The sequence below is a fragment of the Pipistrellus hanaki genome, assembly GCF_964339955.1.
Source record: "Pipistrellus hanaki genome assembly, chromosome: 7".
NCBI lineage: Eukaryota > Metazoa > Chordata > Mammalia > Chiroptera > Vespertilionidae > Pipistrellus > Pipistrellus hanaki.
The window spans coordinates 6678431-6696026 of record NC_140509.1 but is presented as its reverse complement, the minus strand read 5'-3'; the positions used below and the strand labels follow the sequence as shown (position 1 = coordinate 6696026).

Below are 17596 nucleotides of genomic sequence, written 5' to 3'. Positions count from 1 at the left end.
CACCAAAAAAATATATTTTTAGCCAAGCTTACAAAAAAATGGGTAGAATTTTGATTCATTCACACAAGATATTTATTATGTTGGCTGTTGTCATTTTTTAAAAATATATATATATATATATATTTTTTTTTTTTTTTTTTTTTTTTTTAAGAGAGAGGAAGGGAGAGGCATAGAGTATTAGAAACATTGATGAGAGGGAGACATCGATCAGCTGCCTCCTGCACTCTCCCTACCTAGGTATTTGCCCACAACCATGGTAAATGCCCTTGACTGCAATCGAACCTGGGACCCTTGATTTCAGAGCAGGCCAATGCTCTATCCATTGAGCCAAACCGGTTAGGGCTTGTTGTCATTTTTTTATTTGACAATCTAAGGGGAAAGAGTTCAGTTGAAGCCCCTGAGCGAATAGGTATTCCATGTTTTAAAAATTCTTATGAGCCGAAACCGGTTTGGCTCAGTGGTGGAGCGTCAGTCTGCGGACTGAAGGGTCACAGATTTTAACATGTAATACACTAATTTCTAAGTACTTTGAAACTTAAATTTTCATTTCCTCTTTAAAACGAGATCTGCTAAGATGGTTTTATTTTATTCTATAATATACCCAATTTGGGGATTTTCCCCCTCTCTGTTGTGTTTGGAAAGAATGGATATAAAGTTATACATACAAATACATCAATTTAGATCGAGCTTGTTATTTAAATTCTCTACAACTTTTATTTATTAGAACTATGTATTCTCCTTAAAACGGAGATCCTATCTAATAAAAGAGTAATATGCAAATTGACCATCACTCCAACACACAAGATGGCTGCCCCCATGTGGACACAAGATGCCTACCACAAGATGGCCAGCAGGGGAGGGCAATTGGAAGGGACCAGGCCTGCAAGGGAGGGCAGTTGGGGGCAATCAAACCTGCAGGGGAGGGCAGTTAGGGGTGACCAGGCCGTCAGAGGAGGGAAGTCAGGGTGACTGCGCCTACAGGGAAGGGCAGTTGGGGGGGAGATCCAGGCCTACAGGGAAGAGCACTTGGGGGGGTACCAGGCCTGCAGGGAAGGGCAGTTAGGGGTGATCATACCTGCAGAGGAGGGTTGTTAGGGGTGACAAGGCCTTCAGGAGAGGACAGTTAGGGGTGACCAGGCTGGCAGTGGAAGGCAGTTAGTGGCAATCAGGCTGTCAGGGGAGTGGTTAGGGGGTGATCAGGCTGGCAGGCAGAAAGTTAGGGGCAATCAGGAAGGCAGGCAGGCGAGCAGTTGTGAGAGGGATGTCCCAGATTGGAGAGGATGCAGGGAGGATGCAGGCTGGGCTGAGGGACACCCCCTGCCCCCTGGTGCACGAAATTCGTGCACCGGGGCCTCTAGTGTAACTTATAGAAAATTATTGTGAAGGTACAGATTTTTTACAGGAATTAAAGCATGCAGTTGAATCTCCTGCACCCCCCATTTGCATTTTTATGATAATGTCATGATTAACTCTGGTAACTTCATGGATAAGGTCAATAAGATTCCTAACTGTGGGATATGCCTTAGCAAAATCTCTACAAGCCAAAATTTCAATACAAGCCATGCACTGAATTCATACTTGAACCTGAAAGTAATCATAGCCAATCTTTTTTAAATAAAAGATTTTATATATACAGGAAAAATTAATAAAATGTTGAGTAATAAGTAAATGACAAAATGATAGCCTCTACTCAGCTTAAGAAATAAAACCTTGCCCTGACCAGTGTTGCTCAGTGGTAGAGTATTGGCTCAGAAGAGTCACTGGTTCAATTCCCAGTCAAGGGTATGTACCTGGTTTACAGGTTCATTTCCAGGCCCCAGTTGGGGTGGGTGGGAGGCAACCAATCAATGTTTCTCTCCCTCCCTCCTTTTCCCTCCCCGCTCTAAAAAAAAATCAATAGAAAAGAATATCCTCTAGGGAGGATTAACAAAAAGAAAAAGAAAATCTCATTACCATAGATCAGGGGCATCATGTATATTCCTCCTTGATTATATCCCTATTTATAGTTTCCTTGTAGAATTAATAGTTATTGTGAATTTTGTTTCTTCTCAGCTTACTTTTTTGAGATATAACATATAATAATTATAAGTTTAAAGTGTGCGACATACTTATTGATATATTTATATTACAATATGATTGCCATTGTAGCCAATAGTTAACATCTATGTTGGGACACATAATTAGTATTTCTTCTAGTGTGGGACAATAAAATCTAGCCTCTTGCCGAAACTGGTTTGGCTCAGTGGATAGAGCGTTGGCCTGTGGACTGAAGGGTCCCAGGTTCGATTCCAGTCAAGGGCATGTACCTTGGTTGCGGGCACATCCCCGGTAGGGGGTGTGCAAGAGGCAGCCGATTGATGATTCTCTCTCATCGATGTTTCTCTCTGTCCCTCTCTCTTCCTCTGTAAAAAATCAATAAAATATTTTTTAAAAAATATATATCTAGCCTCTTAGAAAATTTAATGTTTGTAATATAATACAATTTTGTTGTTTGCGATCACTGTATTGTGTATTAGGTCTCCAGCAGTTATCTACTTGCAATTCTGTATTTCTTAGTATTTTAACTATATTGGCCATTTTGTATTTTTTTATAATTTGGTTGAAATGATATGTTGTATATATTCTGCAACTTGCTATTTTTATTTCATCTAACGTTTGTGCAATTCATTCATGCTGATGCATATTGCTCATTAATTTTCACTGTTGAGTATATTTCCTTGTGTCAGAATACTGTACCTTATACATTCTCCTCTTGATGGTGTGTTTTGTGGGGTTGTGTGTGTGTGTGTGTTTACAAACATGATTGTACATATTTCTAGGGTATTTGTAAAAGCCAAAAAGTGTGATCAACCCAAATGTCCATCAGAACTGATTAATGAATAAATAAAATGGAATATATAATGGAATATTATTCAGCCATAAAAAGGAACAAATTACATCCTACAAAATGGATGAACCTCAAAAACATTGTGTTGAGAGAAGTCCATTTCAAAAGACTACAAAGTGCCATTTACATAAATGTCCAGAATAGGCAAAGTCATATAAACAGGAAATAGTTTCCAGAATCTGGGGAAGGGTATAAGGGTGATTAAAGCTAATGGGGTTTGGGCCATTCATGGGGGTGATGAAAATGTTCTAAGTTTGGATAGATTATGCTATGTCTGCATAACTCTGCATATATTCCAAAACCACTGAATTATAAACTTCAGATTGGTGAATTTATCATATGAATTATATCTTACTAATTTCTTCAGACCTAGTACACTGCTGGGTTATAAAGCAATTTTTGGGGTCAGTAATACGTAGTCTTTTCTTTTTAAATGAGGATGCTCATGTAACTAACTGATATATATTTATATATATGTATGCAACCGGTAGTTATGACACGCATTGACCATCAGGGGGCAAATGCTCAATGCAGGAGCTGGCAAGCTGCAGTGACTGGGCAGCTGTGGTTCTTGGGTGATGCACTCGGAACCAGAGAAGAGGAACCCCAATTCCCAGGTGCATCACCCAAGAGAGAACTGCCCTCTCACAATTTGGGACCCTTCAGGGGATGTGGGAGAGCCCTATCTGCGGTTTCAGCCCTATCTCCGCAGGCCAGGCCTCTAGTTTGAATAGATAAATTTATGAAATGTGTAAGTGAAAATTCATGCATAGCATATTTTTCAAGGTGAATATAACTATACTAGAGGCCCAGTGCACAAATTTGTGCACAAGTGGAGTCCCTCTGCCTGGCCAGCAGTCAGAATTCATCGGACCATGCCAGCCAGGGGAAGGGGCCACAGGAGGTTGGCCTATTGGCTACCAGAGGAGGGGCCACGGGAGGTGGGCTGGCCAGCTGGGGGGAGGGGCCGCAGGATATTGGCCACCCATGGGAGGTTGGCTGTGGAGTGCACTGACCACCAGGGGGCAGCTCTTGCATTGAGCGTCTGCTCTCTGGTGGTCTGTGCATCGCAGTAACTGGTTGACCCGTTGTCTTGGTCATTCCAGTCATTCTAGTCATTTGGTCACTCAGGCTTTTATATATAGAGAGAGATTTGTCCACAAAAAGACTGGTAAACTTTTATTTGGTATTTTGGTTTTACTGTTTATTTGGCTAACTAGTGATTGAGGTGAAGGATGGTTAGAAGTGAGTGTTATGCCAGGAATGGAATCTGAGTGAAAGGATTCTTAGAAATAAGAGGAAATGCTCCAGTTTGGCTTTTATTCTATAGAGTTTCTATGTCAAGTCTTGTTTGACATAGCTTTTATACTGCTTTCTGCCTTCCTCCCAGACTTTTGCTTTGGTTTCATTCTGTACCTAGCCAAGTATATTCCTATTTCTAACATTGCTGGTATTTTGGTTAGGTTAATTATTTGACTCCTTTGAAAGCATGCTGCTATTAAAATTTGATACATTGTCCATTTTGTTTTATATTATAGTGGCCCGGTGCATGGATTTGTGCACATTGAAAGGAAATTAATTAGAAGAAATATTTTAATATCACTATTCACCCTTTAAATAGAAATGTCAACCAAATTCACAATTGACAATGACAGGTTGAAACACACGCCTGCTATTGGCGCCAGTGAGAGCTTTATATGTATCATGCATGTGTGAGTCAACTTAGCCTTTTATATGTATAGAATAAACTTGCTTAATTACACCTGCTTTCTGATTTAGCTAAACTTTTTCCAGCCCAGTGAAACACCCCAACTTTCTTTCAGGTAATTGTCAGAACACAGCAGTAAATATCAATGCAAAGCAGATTATTGTTGTAGATCATGCAGGGAGAACAAAGGGTAAAATATTTAACTACAACAGACTATATTCTGCACAGTGAGAAAACCTGAAGTCATTTTTAAGGTCCACCATTTCTTCTTTTCAGTCGTGTCAAGTTTTTAAACTTTCTAAATCTCCATTTTGTGGTTAATGAAAAGAAAATAGGATTCTACCCTATCTCCTATATACCTACTTCAGGACTTCTGTGAGGATCAAATGAGATAAGGCATGGTAAAATATTTGTATCAGGCTATAAAGTAAGTTGTGTTCCTGGGCTGAAGAAACTCCAAGGAGGCTTAGTCACTAGGGAGAGGAAGCTGGGCATTGCTACGTGATGTCATTATCCGGTGCCCACAGCTAACAGTTTCTGGGCTGAGCTTCGGGCTGGGTTTTGCACTATGGGGTCTTGGCAGCATTGGCTGCGATTTGGTGGTTGTTGCTCCGGGGTGGTGGTGGGTCCTGTGTCCCACTTGGGGGAAGCCGAGTGTTGCTCTGTCAGCACCAGGTATGTGGTGCTGTTCTTTGTTAATGGCCAGTGTGTGTCAAGGCAGCACCTGCATTAAGCATCTGCCTCCTGATAGCAACCAGTCGAATGGACAATTAGCATATTTGCCTTTGATATATGTGGATTTTGTAGATAGTACTGAGTTAAATTTTATATACTTTGATAGTTTTAAAGTGCTGGCATTTTTTTTCTTCTGAATATGGAGAACATATACTTTAGACATGAAATAAGTATGAAGTGTTTAAAGGAACAGACTGAAAATATTTTAGAACTCCTGTTTTGGTTCAAGGAAGAAGTTTTTAGTGCCTAATGTTAATAAGTTGAAATTTTTTTCTGTAGCCAAAACCAAAATTGATTTTTTTATGCTACTTTTAACACCCATCAAAGTTGCAGTGTTTTAATGATGTCATGATCTTATCACTCTCATTGTCTAATACTAACTGTCTCTCCTCTAAATTTTTATTTTTTGTCTTTTTTTGACAAAGGCCTTTTTTAGTTGTTTGATGTCCTTAATGTAGCATTAGTTAAAATGAGCAGTTTGAGAAAGCTAAAACAAAGCAAAGCAGAGAAAGAAACTTAAAACTAAATTATATCCTTAAGATAAAAGAAGATGGTGCATCACTGGGACTGCAGGAATCTCATAAAAAGTAATATTCAAGAACAAAAATAATTGTGGGAAATTAAAAATTGGTAGAAATTTAAAAGGCAACATGAGTTAGGAAGATCATTCTAGAAAGTAAACCAAAGATAAACATCCTAAAGAGATAGAAAATAAGAGAAAACATAAGAAATCGATGAAGTAGGACAAGAAGGTTCAGGACCAGTACCTAAGAGAATAATTCCAGAGAGAGTAGATGAAATGAAGAAAATTAAATTTTTCATGAAATACAAGCAATTTCTATCAGAATTGAATGAATCTTTAGTTTGCAAGTAAATAGACACACTTAACAAGATGGATTTTTAATAAAAAGCCATTCAGAAAATAGGGATTAAAGAGAAGATCCTTTTAAAAAAAACAAAACAAAAAAACCTTTCATTCGAGGCTGGGAAATCAGAAGGCATTTGGTTGGATTTGTCAACAGTACTAGAGAAAGCTAGAAGACAACAGCAATTTATACCCAGACTGGCAGTAAGGGATGAGTAAAATAGGAGATCTTAATAAATTTACCTCCCCTGCACTCAGTCTTCAGAAGTTACTGATAAATATAGGCTGTGCAAACGAAAGACTAAAAATTTACACTTAAATATATATTAAGTATGTTTTTAATGAAATTTTAAAAGTATGATGCCTCCTTTCTCCCTTAGGTAATCTGTTTTATCTTTAGAATAAAAAAGATTTTCTTTTGTACTAATTCATGGCAGGGTGGAGATTTAATAGCATTTCACACTACAACTTGCAATTTATAATTCATTTTTGAACCATTTAACTGAGTCTGGTATTTAAGTGTTCTCTTTTATAGCTAAAAACCAACAAAAGAGGTCAAATTCTTTTTTTTCAAAAAATGTTTCAAATCTTAGAAAAAATAATTTTTTAACATTACTTTCATCATACTTGTAAAATTCTAATATTCCAACATTTTCATATCTGGTTTTCACTATTTATAGTTTACTGCTTTTCAAAATTTTCAAAATTGTAATTATTCTTACAATCAAATTTTAATTTTAATTCTAAAAGGCAACAAATTTGAAATCAGAGAATCTGTTTTAGAAATCTGTTTTAGTCTTAAATTTCGGGTTGTTCGTTCAGACTCCTTATTTTTATTTAGGAAAGTGGTAGTAGTTCCTTACTAAGTAAGTTTTCCAAAGACATGTTTTCACTAAGAGTGAACAACAGTTGAATCAAGCAGGGTGTGTGTTGGTTTTTTTTGTGTGTGTGTGTGTCTGTATACTTGTTTGTTTACTTGTTTATTTTAAGCCTTACCCCAGGATATGTTTTGTTTTGTTTTATTTTTACTAATTTCAGAGAGGGAGAGAGAAATATCAATGATGAGAGAGAATCATTGGTTGGATGCCTTCTGCATGCCCCACACTGGGGATCGAGCCCGCAATCCGGGCATGTGCCCTGACAGGGAATGGAACCATGACCTCCTGGTTCATAGGTCGATGTTCAATCGCTTAGCTGGGCTCAGGATATTTTTTCTTTCTTCTTTTTCTTTTTCTTTTTCTTTTTCTTTTTTTTTTTTTGTCAGAGAGAGACATGGATTGGTTGCCTCCCCTACATCCCCTTGACCGGGAATTGAACCCAAGATCCTCCAGTGTATAGCTCATGTTCTAATCACTGAACAATGGCAGGTAGAGCTGAATCATGCAGTTTTATAGCTACTTTTCTAATTCCTGGGAGACAAAAAAATAGGAACAAAAATTGAGGTAGATTGGAATGGTCACCAAATACCTAAATCTGAATCATTAGTCATGCTTGCTCTGAGGTATTCCTAAAGTTTCAATAACTCATAAGTGGTTTTGCTTTGATTATTGCTCTTTGTTTTCTGTTTTATTAAATCTTTTGGAAAAACAGTCTGATCAAACGGGTTGATGAAAAAGTAAATAAAATACTGAGGAATGGGAATTACAACTACTAAAAGAAATATTTTCTACTCTGCTGCTTTTGCGTAAACCTTTTTATAAAGCAGGGAGCTAGTATGTGTTAAAGCCTGAATGTAAACTCAAATCTTTCTGTCTCCTAAACTTCTTAGCACACAAAAATTTCAATATAACTAATTGATGGCATGTGGAGAAAGGAATGCATAAAAAATTTTTAAGGTATTACAAAATGAGATATTTTTGCCTATCAAATAAGTTTTCTGAACTTGGTAATATTTAAATACCAAAAGCCCATATGTGGCTGTAGATATAATTCAGCCCTTTTAGAAAAGTCATACTACATAATCCTATAAATCATTCATGGCCACAGATTGAAAGGAAATAGTCCAAAATGTTCATTTCTTCAGAGCAGATTTGTTATAAAACAAAATAATTATAACTAGGGAGAATATTTCTTTCTTTATCTGATAATTTGATATTAGGGAATTCTAAATAAAGGTTATCCAAAAATATTCCACAGCTCTATTTTTAGTAGTGAAAAACTAGAAACAAGTTAAATGTGCAGTCGAACAGAATGTGCAAATTAAGTGGTGATACTTCTAAGGGAAATAGTAAGATTAAAGAGATTGCATAGAAATGAAGGAAAAAGTTATAAGGTAGTAGGAAAAGGAGAATACTAAATTTTCAGATAGTATGTAATTACAAGTATACTTTTAAAATACGTTTGTATTCATTTTAGAGAGAGGAAGGGAGAGGAATAGAGTGATAGAAACACCAGTGACAGAGAAATATTGATTGCCTCCTATAAACAACTTGGGCATGTGTCCTGACCGGAATCAGCCTGTAACTTCTTGGTTCATGGGTTGCCGCTCTATGTGCTGGGCACATTTCCCCCTAAAAATCCAGCAAAATAACCCTGGCCCCGTGGCTCGGTTGATTGGAGTGTCATCTTGTGCACCAAAAGGTATCATGTTTGATTTCTGGTGCCTGTGGGTTGATCTCCAGTTGGGGTGTGTGTGGAAGGCAACCAACCAGTGAATATTTCTCTTTCTCTTTTTTTCTCTCTCTCCCTCTCCCCCTTCCCCTTTCCCTGCCCTCCCTCTCTCCCAAACTCTCTCCGTTTCTCTCTCTCAAACATATCCTTGGGTGAGGATTAAAAAAAATAGTTATTAAAAATACAGCAAAGTGCCAAAGCCGGTTTGGCTCAGTGGTAGAGCGTCAGTCTGCGGACTGAAAGGTCCCAGGTTCGATTCCAATCAAGGGCATGTACATTGGTTGCGGGCACATCCCCGGTAGGAGGTGTGCAAGATGCAGCTAGTCAATGTTTCTCTCTCATCGACGTTTCTGGTCTCTATCTCTCTCCCTTCCTCTCTGTAAAAAATCAATAAAATATATATTTAAAGTACCTGAAAGAAAATCTAATAGTTTTTATCAGCAATTATGTTTGGATATTATGATTGGATATACAAGGTGTGGCAAAAGTAGGTTTATAATTGTTTGTATGGAAAATACAGTAATTTATAAATAATAATACAAGAATAAACTCTTGTGTTCTGGTTTTCACTACTGTAAACTTACTCTTTCCCCACTCTGTATATTTTCCAGATTTATTTAATCATGTACTGACTTTTTTAAAAAGTGGTAATTTACTAAACTGAGGTAAAGTAATAGCTAATAAGTAATAGCTAATAAGTAGCAGCTTTTCCCAAGCTGCCATTAGATAATATTCTGTTTATATTATCTGTTAAGTAGGGGAAGGACATTTTGATAGTTATTTTCTTCTTTAAGTCCCCATTTCCTTCTGTCCATTTAGATTGAACATGTTTGTATTATTTCTTAGATCTGAAACTCAGCACCGAGGCTCTGCTCCCCACTCTGAGAGTGATCCACCCGAACAGGAAGAGGAGATCCTGGGGTCTGATGATGATGAGCAGGAAGATCCCAATGACTATTGTAAAGGTAAGACTTTCTCCGAGTCAGACATGACCCAAGGATATTCAGTTTCTCGTTTGAATGTTTGCTCAATCAGTGTAAAATTTTGATGCTTTTTTTTTTTTGCTTACTGTATCGTTAAAAAATTTCTCTTTATTGTTGCAAGTATTACAGGTATCTGCATTTTTCTTTCTTTACACATAGGAAAGAGTATTTCCTCTTCGTTTGACTCAATTTATTATTTTTATATTAAATCTGTTTTTATCTTTTATTCTCCTTAAGAATAATAGTGCATACTTACCTTAGAAAACTTCAGACATATATTAAACAAAAAGAAAGACATCTTTAATGCTATCACCCAGAAATAACAAGTGATAAGATATTATATGTAGACTTTTGTGAAACACCTTTTTATTACTTTTTTCTCATGATGATTGCAAAGGTAAGTTAAACTGGAATTATATGTACTGAAACTATGTCCTAAGATTGCCTGATAGCTTTTCTATTTCTTTATGAGACTTTCCAGTATTCTTTGGTAGGGACTTAGAATGTGTCTTACCATCTGGGAGAACTCGGGTCTTTTTATTTTCAGCAGTCAAAGGTAGATGTTAAAATACTGTAACTTGACTCCTGCCACTGTTGGAAACCTTTCTAGGCCTGCCAGGGTTTTGTTGTCTTGTGTTTTAGAAAATCAAATCCTGTGTGTTTTCAAGTCAAGTAAGTGGAATCCATTGATCTCCCTCTTTAAAAAAAATAAAAAAATAAAATAAAATAAAAATCCTGAAACTGCAACTATAGATTTAGATGTTTAGATAAATCTGTTGTGATACATAACCTAATTTTTGTTTGAGGGTGACTTATTTTAAATAGAAAATGATCTACAAAGCATCACTTGCTCCTTCTAAATCAGTGATTCCCAAAGTGGTCTATATCAACCCCCAAGGGTCTATGACAATCTGCAAGGGGTCTACGTCAGCGAAAAAAAAATTTGGGGGTCCATGAAATGAAAATAGGGGTCCGCTATAGTGGATCTCAACATACACTGATAGTACCTATTTACTTACATCATATTATCTTATAATATAAAAACATAAATTATTTATAAAAGTACCTATGAAGTAAAAAATTTATTATATATGTTTATAAAATTGTGTAAGTTGTAGGATAAAAACCTGCACATAATGATATACCAGTATCATCTTGTTACAAGCATACGCGCAGTAAACATTCTTGCCAATTTTTGTCTCAAAGCTTCGCGAACTTGCACCGGCTTGTTCAATTCGTCACTCTATAAATATGAATGTAAGAAAAATACGTTCATTCGTTTCCTGAATCTTGAATAGGAAAGTGCTGAGAAAACATTTAAAAAAATATAAACTGGTAGTTTATCATACAAATTATAGTGAATCAGTGTTATTTTGTTTGAGAATGCCGGAGAAAAGTAGGTACATTATTTTTTATTAAATTTTATGTTACGTATATTTTATATAACAGATACAAAATTTTATTTTGAGTAGTTTTAATTTAAATTCAATAAATAAATGTATAAAACTTAACATGTGTTTTTATTTCAAGTTTTTAACACTAAACTTCACTACAGTTAGAAATTTACAAAAAAATCAATATCAGGTAAGTAGGGGGTCTACCCAAAACCGAAAAACATGGCAAGGGGTCTACAGCACAAACAAGTTTGGGAACCTCTGTTCTAAATCATTAATTTTATTCTCTAAAATTTTTTTTTTTTTTTTTTTTTTTTTTTGTAACGTGAGCTCAATGATACTGTATGGCTGAATTGACTTAACCCTTTGCACTCCGCTGTCCCCTCTCAGGACATTGCAGTTTATTAGTGATTACGGGGAATTGAGTTTCCGCCGCAAAGTAGCGTCGAGTAGCTGGTAGCCAATGTCCAGAATGGTTCGGAGTGCAAAGGGTTAAATTTTTCTTGTTGAATTGATAGCATTGAAGAAACCATTTTTATTTGATAAAAGGTATATAGATGTTGAAAATGGGATATATAAGATACCTTTTCATACTACTTAAGTGCACGTTTCCCTCCTGTTATTTCTTCCAGGAGGTTACCATCTTGTGAAAATCGGAGATCTATTCAATGGGAGATATCATGTGATCCGAAAGTTGGGCTGGGGACACTTTTCAACAGTGTGGTTATCCTGGGATATTCAGTAAGTCTTAGTGGTCCTGCGAAAGAATTAGTGAGGTGCTAGCTAAGTGTGTCTGATGTTCCAGAGCTGATCCACCTTCAGTTTACTCTGATTTCTTGATCAGAATTTTATTGTTGATAATCTTTGTGTTCTTGGGCAAATGACTTTCCTCTGGTGAAAAAGGCCTTAGAGACAAAAGATTATTTAAATTAGTGTCAAAAGGCACTTAGAACTCCCAAATTCAAAGAATTGCAACTATTACTAAAAGTAAGGTATGTAAATTTGTAGTTTTTCTCACCAGATTAAGTTAAATTGATTTACAAAAAGACATATAATAGTAGTTATTACCTACCCTTTTGCTCCAAAATAACTTTTTAAAAATCAGGTGCCTAGTCCTGGCCAGTTTTGCTCAGTTGATAGTGTTGGCCCATGGACTGAAGGGTCCCAGGTTCAATTCCAATTAAGCGCACATATCTTAGTTGCAAACTTGATCCTCAACCCTGGTCAGGGCACTTGTGGGAGGTAACTGGTTGATGTATCTCTCTCACATGGATGAGATACATCCATGTATCTCTTCTCTCCCACTCCTTTCCACTCTCTCTAAAAAATTAATGGAAAAATATCCTCAGGTGAGGATTAACAAAAAAATAAAATCATAAAATGTGTTAATAAAAAAAAACAAACAACCAGGTGCTATCCTATATAATAAAGAGATAATATGCAAATTGACCATCACTCCAACACACAAGATGGTCACCAGAAGATGGCCAGCGGGGGGGGGGGGGAGGCACACAGTTGGGAGCGATCAGGCCTGCAGGGGAGGGCAGTTAGGGGTGACCGGGCCAGCAGAGGAGGGTAGTTGAGGATGGCCAGGCCTTCAGGGAAGGACAGTTTTGGCGGCAATCAGGCCGACAGGAGAAGGCAGTTAGGGGTGACCAGGCTGGCAAGTGAGGGCTGTTAGGGGTGACCAGGCCAGCAGGGGAGGGCAATTGGGGGTGACCAGGCCTGCAGGGAAGGACAGTTTTGGGGGAAACCAGGCTTGCAGGGGAGGGCAACTGGGGGGACCAGGCTGGCAAGGGAGGGAAGTTAGGGGTGACCAGGCCAGCAGGGGAGGGCAATTGGGGGTGACCAGGCCTGCAGGGAAGGACAGTTTTGGGGGCAATCAGGCCGACAGGAGAAGGCAGTTAGGGGTGACCAGGCTGGCAAGTGAGGGCTGTTAGGGGTGGGCAGTTGGGGGCAATCGGGCCAGTAGGGTAGCAGTTAGGCGTCGATCAGGCTGGCAAGGGAGTGGTTAGGGGTGATCAGGCTGGCAGGAAGAAGCAGTTAAGAGCCAGTAGTCCTGGATTGTGAGAGGGATCCCAGATTGGAGAGGGTGTAGGCTGGGCACACAACCCTCACCCATGCACAAATTTTATGCCCCGGGCCTCTAGTACTTATATATAAAAATTTCTGGTACCAAGAAGTAACCAATCAGATGCAACCTTATTATGTGACATGACCAATAAGATGCAACTCTGTTATATGACTTATGGTTCAAGACAGGGCTTTTACATTGGACAGCTATTGTCCATTTTTTAATGTTATAGTCTAAGAGGAAAGAGGTCAGTGCCCCTGACTAAATAGTTAAGTATTGCATGTTTTAAAAGATCTTGCAGCATACCAGTTGAAAATCGATGCCCTTTTTTTCTGCCTAGAGCCATTTATGTATTTATCACATCATTTTCAAGCCATACAAAATTATCACCTTAAAAATTAGCCTGCTATTTTTGTCAAACATTTCATTAAATCACCCCTAATGCTTTGGCTGGGACACACCAAATAATGGCCCACAGGTTGGACATTTTTTACCCCTGCCCTAAAACCTATGACATTTTCTTTTATTTTCTTTTGGTAACAGATTTGCTCATACAGTCTAAAACTATTCTCTACATAAAAATCAATTATCATGGGGTGTTTACCTAAAAGTGTACCACCTAATCTCTAATGAGAACAATAATTGCTATCTATGTACCTTTTTTTTTCTTAGTTTATTTTCACCCTATTTTTTTCTTCTGGCTTCTTATAGGAAAGTACTGTAGCTTTTAACCCTTTATCTTTTGCCAGGTAGACTAGATACTTCAGATTTAGTGGGATTCCTCCCCTTATCCATCCTCTTTTTTTATGGTTTTCCTTGGTTTCAGGAAGACATTAAGAAGATAGATTTTAACTTAGAAAAAATGTTGAGTTACTGCTATTACCCAAGAACAGATTTTCTTTCTATAAATTAAACCTGGCCAGTTAATTGCTGGGTACAAATGATCTCTGTGTTTGAGTACAAGGAAACAGTGAAATCAATATTTGTATTTTTGTCACTGCCTCCCATTATATAGAAATCTTAGCTTCCTAAAGTAAGGGAGGACATTTAGTCCTAACTGTCTGTTTGTTTCTCAGGGGAAAGAAGTTTGTAGCCATGAAAGTAGTTAAAAGTGCTGAACATTATACTGAAACAGCACTAGATGAAATCCGGTTGCTGAAATCAGTGAGTATTATTAGAGCATATGTGAACTGCGAAGTATTAAATAAAGTTTTATTGAATTAAGACATACAAAGTGGAAATTCTTTAGCCTGGCTAATATTTACTATAAAGTTTCAGTATCTTTAAAGAAGTAGAGGAAGACAACAATATTTATACATTCTGTGCATGTCGTAGGGAACTGATGGAATATGCTCTCATGCCCTCATTCACATCGAAAAAATCTTTCAAATAAAAATGTTTATTGAACATGTTTTATGTGTCAGCACAAAGAATGTTTTTCTTTCCTACTATGGTTAAAAGGAAAGTTCTGCTAATAATTAAATACCTGTTTTTAAGTTTTTAGATATTATAAAAAATAAACATTGTATTAATTCCTTTACTCTTGGAAACAAGTACATTTAGCAAAAATTTGCTTTCCGTTTTATTAGAAAATTTCAATGTAGTAGAAGGAGTTTAAAGTCAGAAAACCTAGGCCTTAGGATCAGCTGTATCCCAATATATCCTCCAACTCATCATTTTCTTATTCTGAACTTTAAATGTTTCATTTCTAAGATGACAATGTTAGACCAGGAAGTACTTTTCAAAGAATCAATCTGTGACAAAAGAAGGAGGTTTGTACCCAAAAGTAACTTACTGTATTGCTTCCTTCATTCAGAAAGTTTTTCTTTGAACAAAAATATCAGCTTGAATAAACAATGTGGTTTGTGCTGTGGTAGATTTGCATCCTGCCAAAGCTTAATTGCTCGTAGCCTGGTTACCAACAGTTAATTTTGGAATTGTACTTTGAGTAGAAAAATGGTTGATTTAGTGTAATAACTTTTTTTGGATGCATTTCCTTTTGTGAATTAAGTTCTTTATTTTAGCTATTAAAATTTTAATGTTTTTCTCATAAATTTGCTGTTTCTTGGAGTGCTTAATCTTTTGTTTTATTTGCTGCAGGTAGCCATTTGGCTTATTTCAGTGCTTTCCTGTTTTACTAAATACTGTCTTCCCCATATAGGTGCGAAATTCAGACCCTAATGATCCAAATAAAGAAATGGTTGTTCAACTGCTAGATGACTTTAAAATATCAGGAGTTAACGGAACACGTATCCTTTTTAAAACCTATTGAAAAATAAATCATAAATTAACTTTATCCCAAAAAAGGAACCAGATTTGTATAAATAGCATCGGTCTCTTTTCTGAAGGCAAACTAAAATAAAATTACTTTCTTTTATTATATATTTCTGACCACATATCTGTCTCTATATATTAGGATATTTCAGGGTATTATTTTAGGCTTTCCCCTTTTTCAGCCCAATTAAGCCAAAGTGAAAATAACCTTTTTAGAAAATAACCTTGTATTATTAAGAGGAGGTCCTATGATTTTTATCAGTTCAGAAATTTTAATGAAAGTAATTTTTCATGATAAATTCTGGGTAAACATTGAAGAGGTGGTGAGTGTAGTTTAATGTTTAGAATCTAAACGTGATTGTTTACATACTATCAATGAAAAAAACTGACTTGTTTTATGATTTTATCTGGATTCTTAGAACTTTATAGTTGGGAGGAAGCTCAGCTGATTTTCTTTAAGAGTTAATTTCCGAGTGACATGCAGTGAACTAATTGAAAGGTTGTTGTAACAGCTTTGTTAGTAAAGGCCTATCAGATTTTTTCAGAATGATAGTGTCTCGGATTGGAGAATCTAAAACTGCCTATTTATAAGCTACTTAAAAATGTAAAGAAAAGACATTTTACATATCATTCTCTTTCCCCTATATGTTCAACTTCTCTTAACATTCTTAATTGCAAGTGATGATCTTTTTTTAAGGAGATAGACTACGTATGGCTTTGTAGTTTCATGTGAACTATGGTAAGAGGTTTGAACAGAGATGCAAAAAAAAAAGATGAGAAAGCAGAGAGAACAGGTGATGTGGAAATATTTTATCTGTCATTCTGTAGTTAGTTGTGAGTTATTTCTTTGAGTAAAAATTATATTCCTGCTCCCTTTGTAAGAATCATCCCATTTTAAAACAGTATTTGGGTCCATTGTGGTCACTTTTTAGTTGGCTTACTGTGTATGTGTGTTTTCAAATTAGTAGGAAGGCTAACCAAGAAATAAAAACATACACAGGATCTCATGATGGCCATTAATTGTTTCCTTATTATTTGATATTGTCTTGTACCAGATTTCTCTACTAATTTGGGAATGTTACAAATAAAACTATGGACATATTCTAATAATATTCTCTCCTTAGTTATGCTGATTGACTTTATTTGACCCAAAGCTAGAAGACTTTTTGAAAATTATTGAAATATCTTAGTATACTGATTTGAATTTCAAATTCCAAGGTATTTTCAAAACTTACCAGGTGGTTTCTCTGTAGCTTCTATTCCTTTAGTCCCCATTTTATTCATTTCTTTCTTTGTCCTTAGCCATTTCCCTCTGCACTTCCTCCTACTTGGCTTTCTTGGCTACTGATTATCTGCTGCTAAAGATTGAAAAGGATAAAACTCAGAGCATTGAGTAAAGGATTAATGGGTTAGTCTCCTGCCCCTCATCTCTTTTCACTGCGCAGACATATTTCATGAAATTATACATCTGCCTTTCTTTTTGTATACTGCTTTTTTCCGTGGAGTAGTAGCCTTTCTCATATCTATATATTCTATTTATATAAAAGCCTAAGCAACTGGTCAACTGGTTGCTATGATGCACGCTGACCATCAGGAGAAGACGCTTATCCCAGGAGCTGCCCCTTCCACCACCACCACACACACACACACACACACACACACACACACACCCGTGGTCAGTGCACACCCAAAGCCAAACTCCCACGGTTCCTCCCTCCTGGCCAGCCGGCCCCCTTCCCCCGTTAGCCCTGATCTCCAGCCAGGCAGAGAGACCCCACCCATGCACAAATTTGTGCATCAGGCCTCTAGTTGAAATATAAAGAGTCCTGACCTAGAAAGTTAGTTATGTAGACTTCAGTATCAATTGGTTCATTCTACTTCTATGGGTAGTGAGAGGAATGACTAAGAAGGAACAGCTGGTCTGTACATAATATGGACACTAGCCAGTGAGTATCATTTTTGGCCATCTATGTGATCTATATCTTTAGGATACTTTTTTCCCCCTAGTACGTATTTTGCTAGCTCCTCTTGTTCAGAATGCACACTAAATGTGGCTCTTACTTCAT

The 17596-nt window shown here is 36.9% G+C and overlaps 1 protein-coding gene across 2 annotated transcripts in view; it reads left to right on the top strand.

Moving 5' to 3' along the window:
• Positions 1–17596, top strand: part of SRPK1 (SRSF protein kinase 1) — a 77192-nt gene that overhangs the window by 14788 nt on the left and 44808 nt on the right. For both annotated transcript variants that reach the window (XM_084890592.1, XM_084890593.1), the window contains exons 3-6: positions 9652–9770; positions 11815–11923; positions 14333–14420; positions 15418–15505. In XM_084890592.1, the coding sequence (XP_084746718.1) occupies positions 9652–9770; positions 11815–11923; positions 14333–14420; positions 15418–15505 (404 nt within the window). The remainder of the gene's footprint in view (positions 1–9651; positions 9771–11814; positions 11924–14332; positions 14421–15417; positions 15506–17596) is intronic.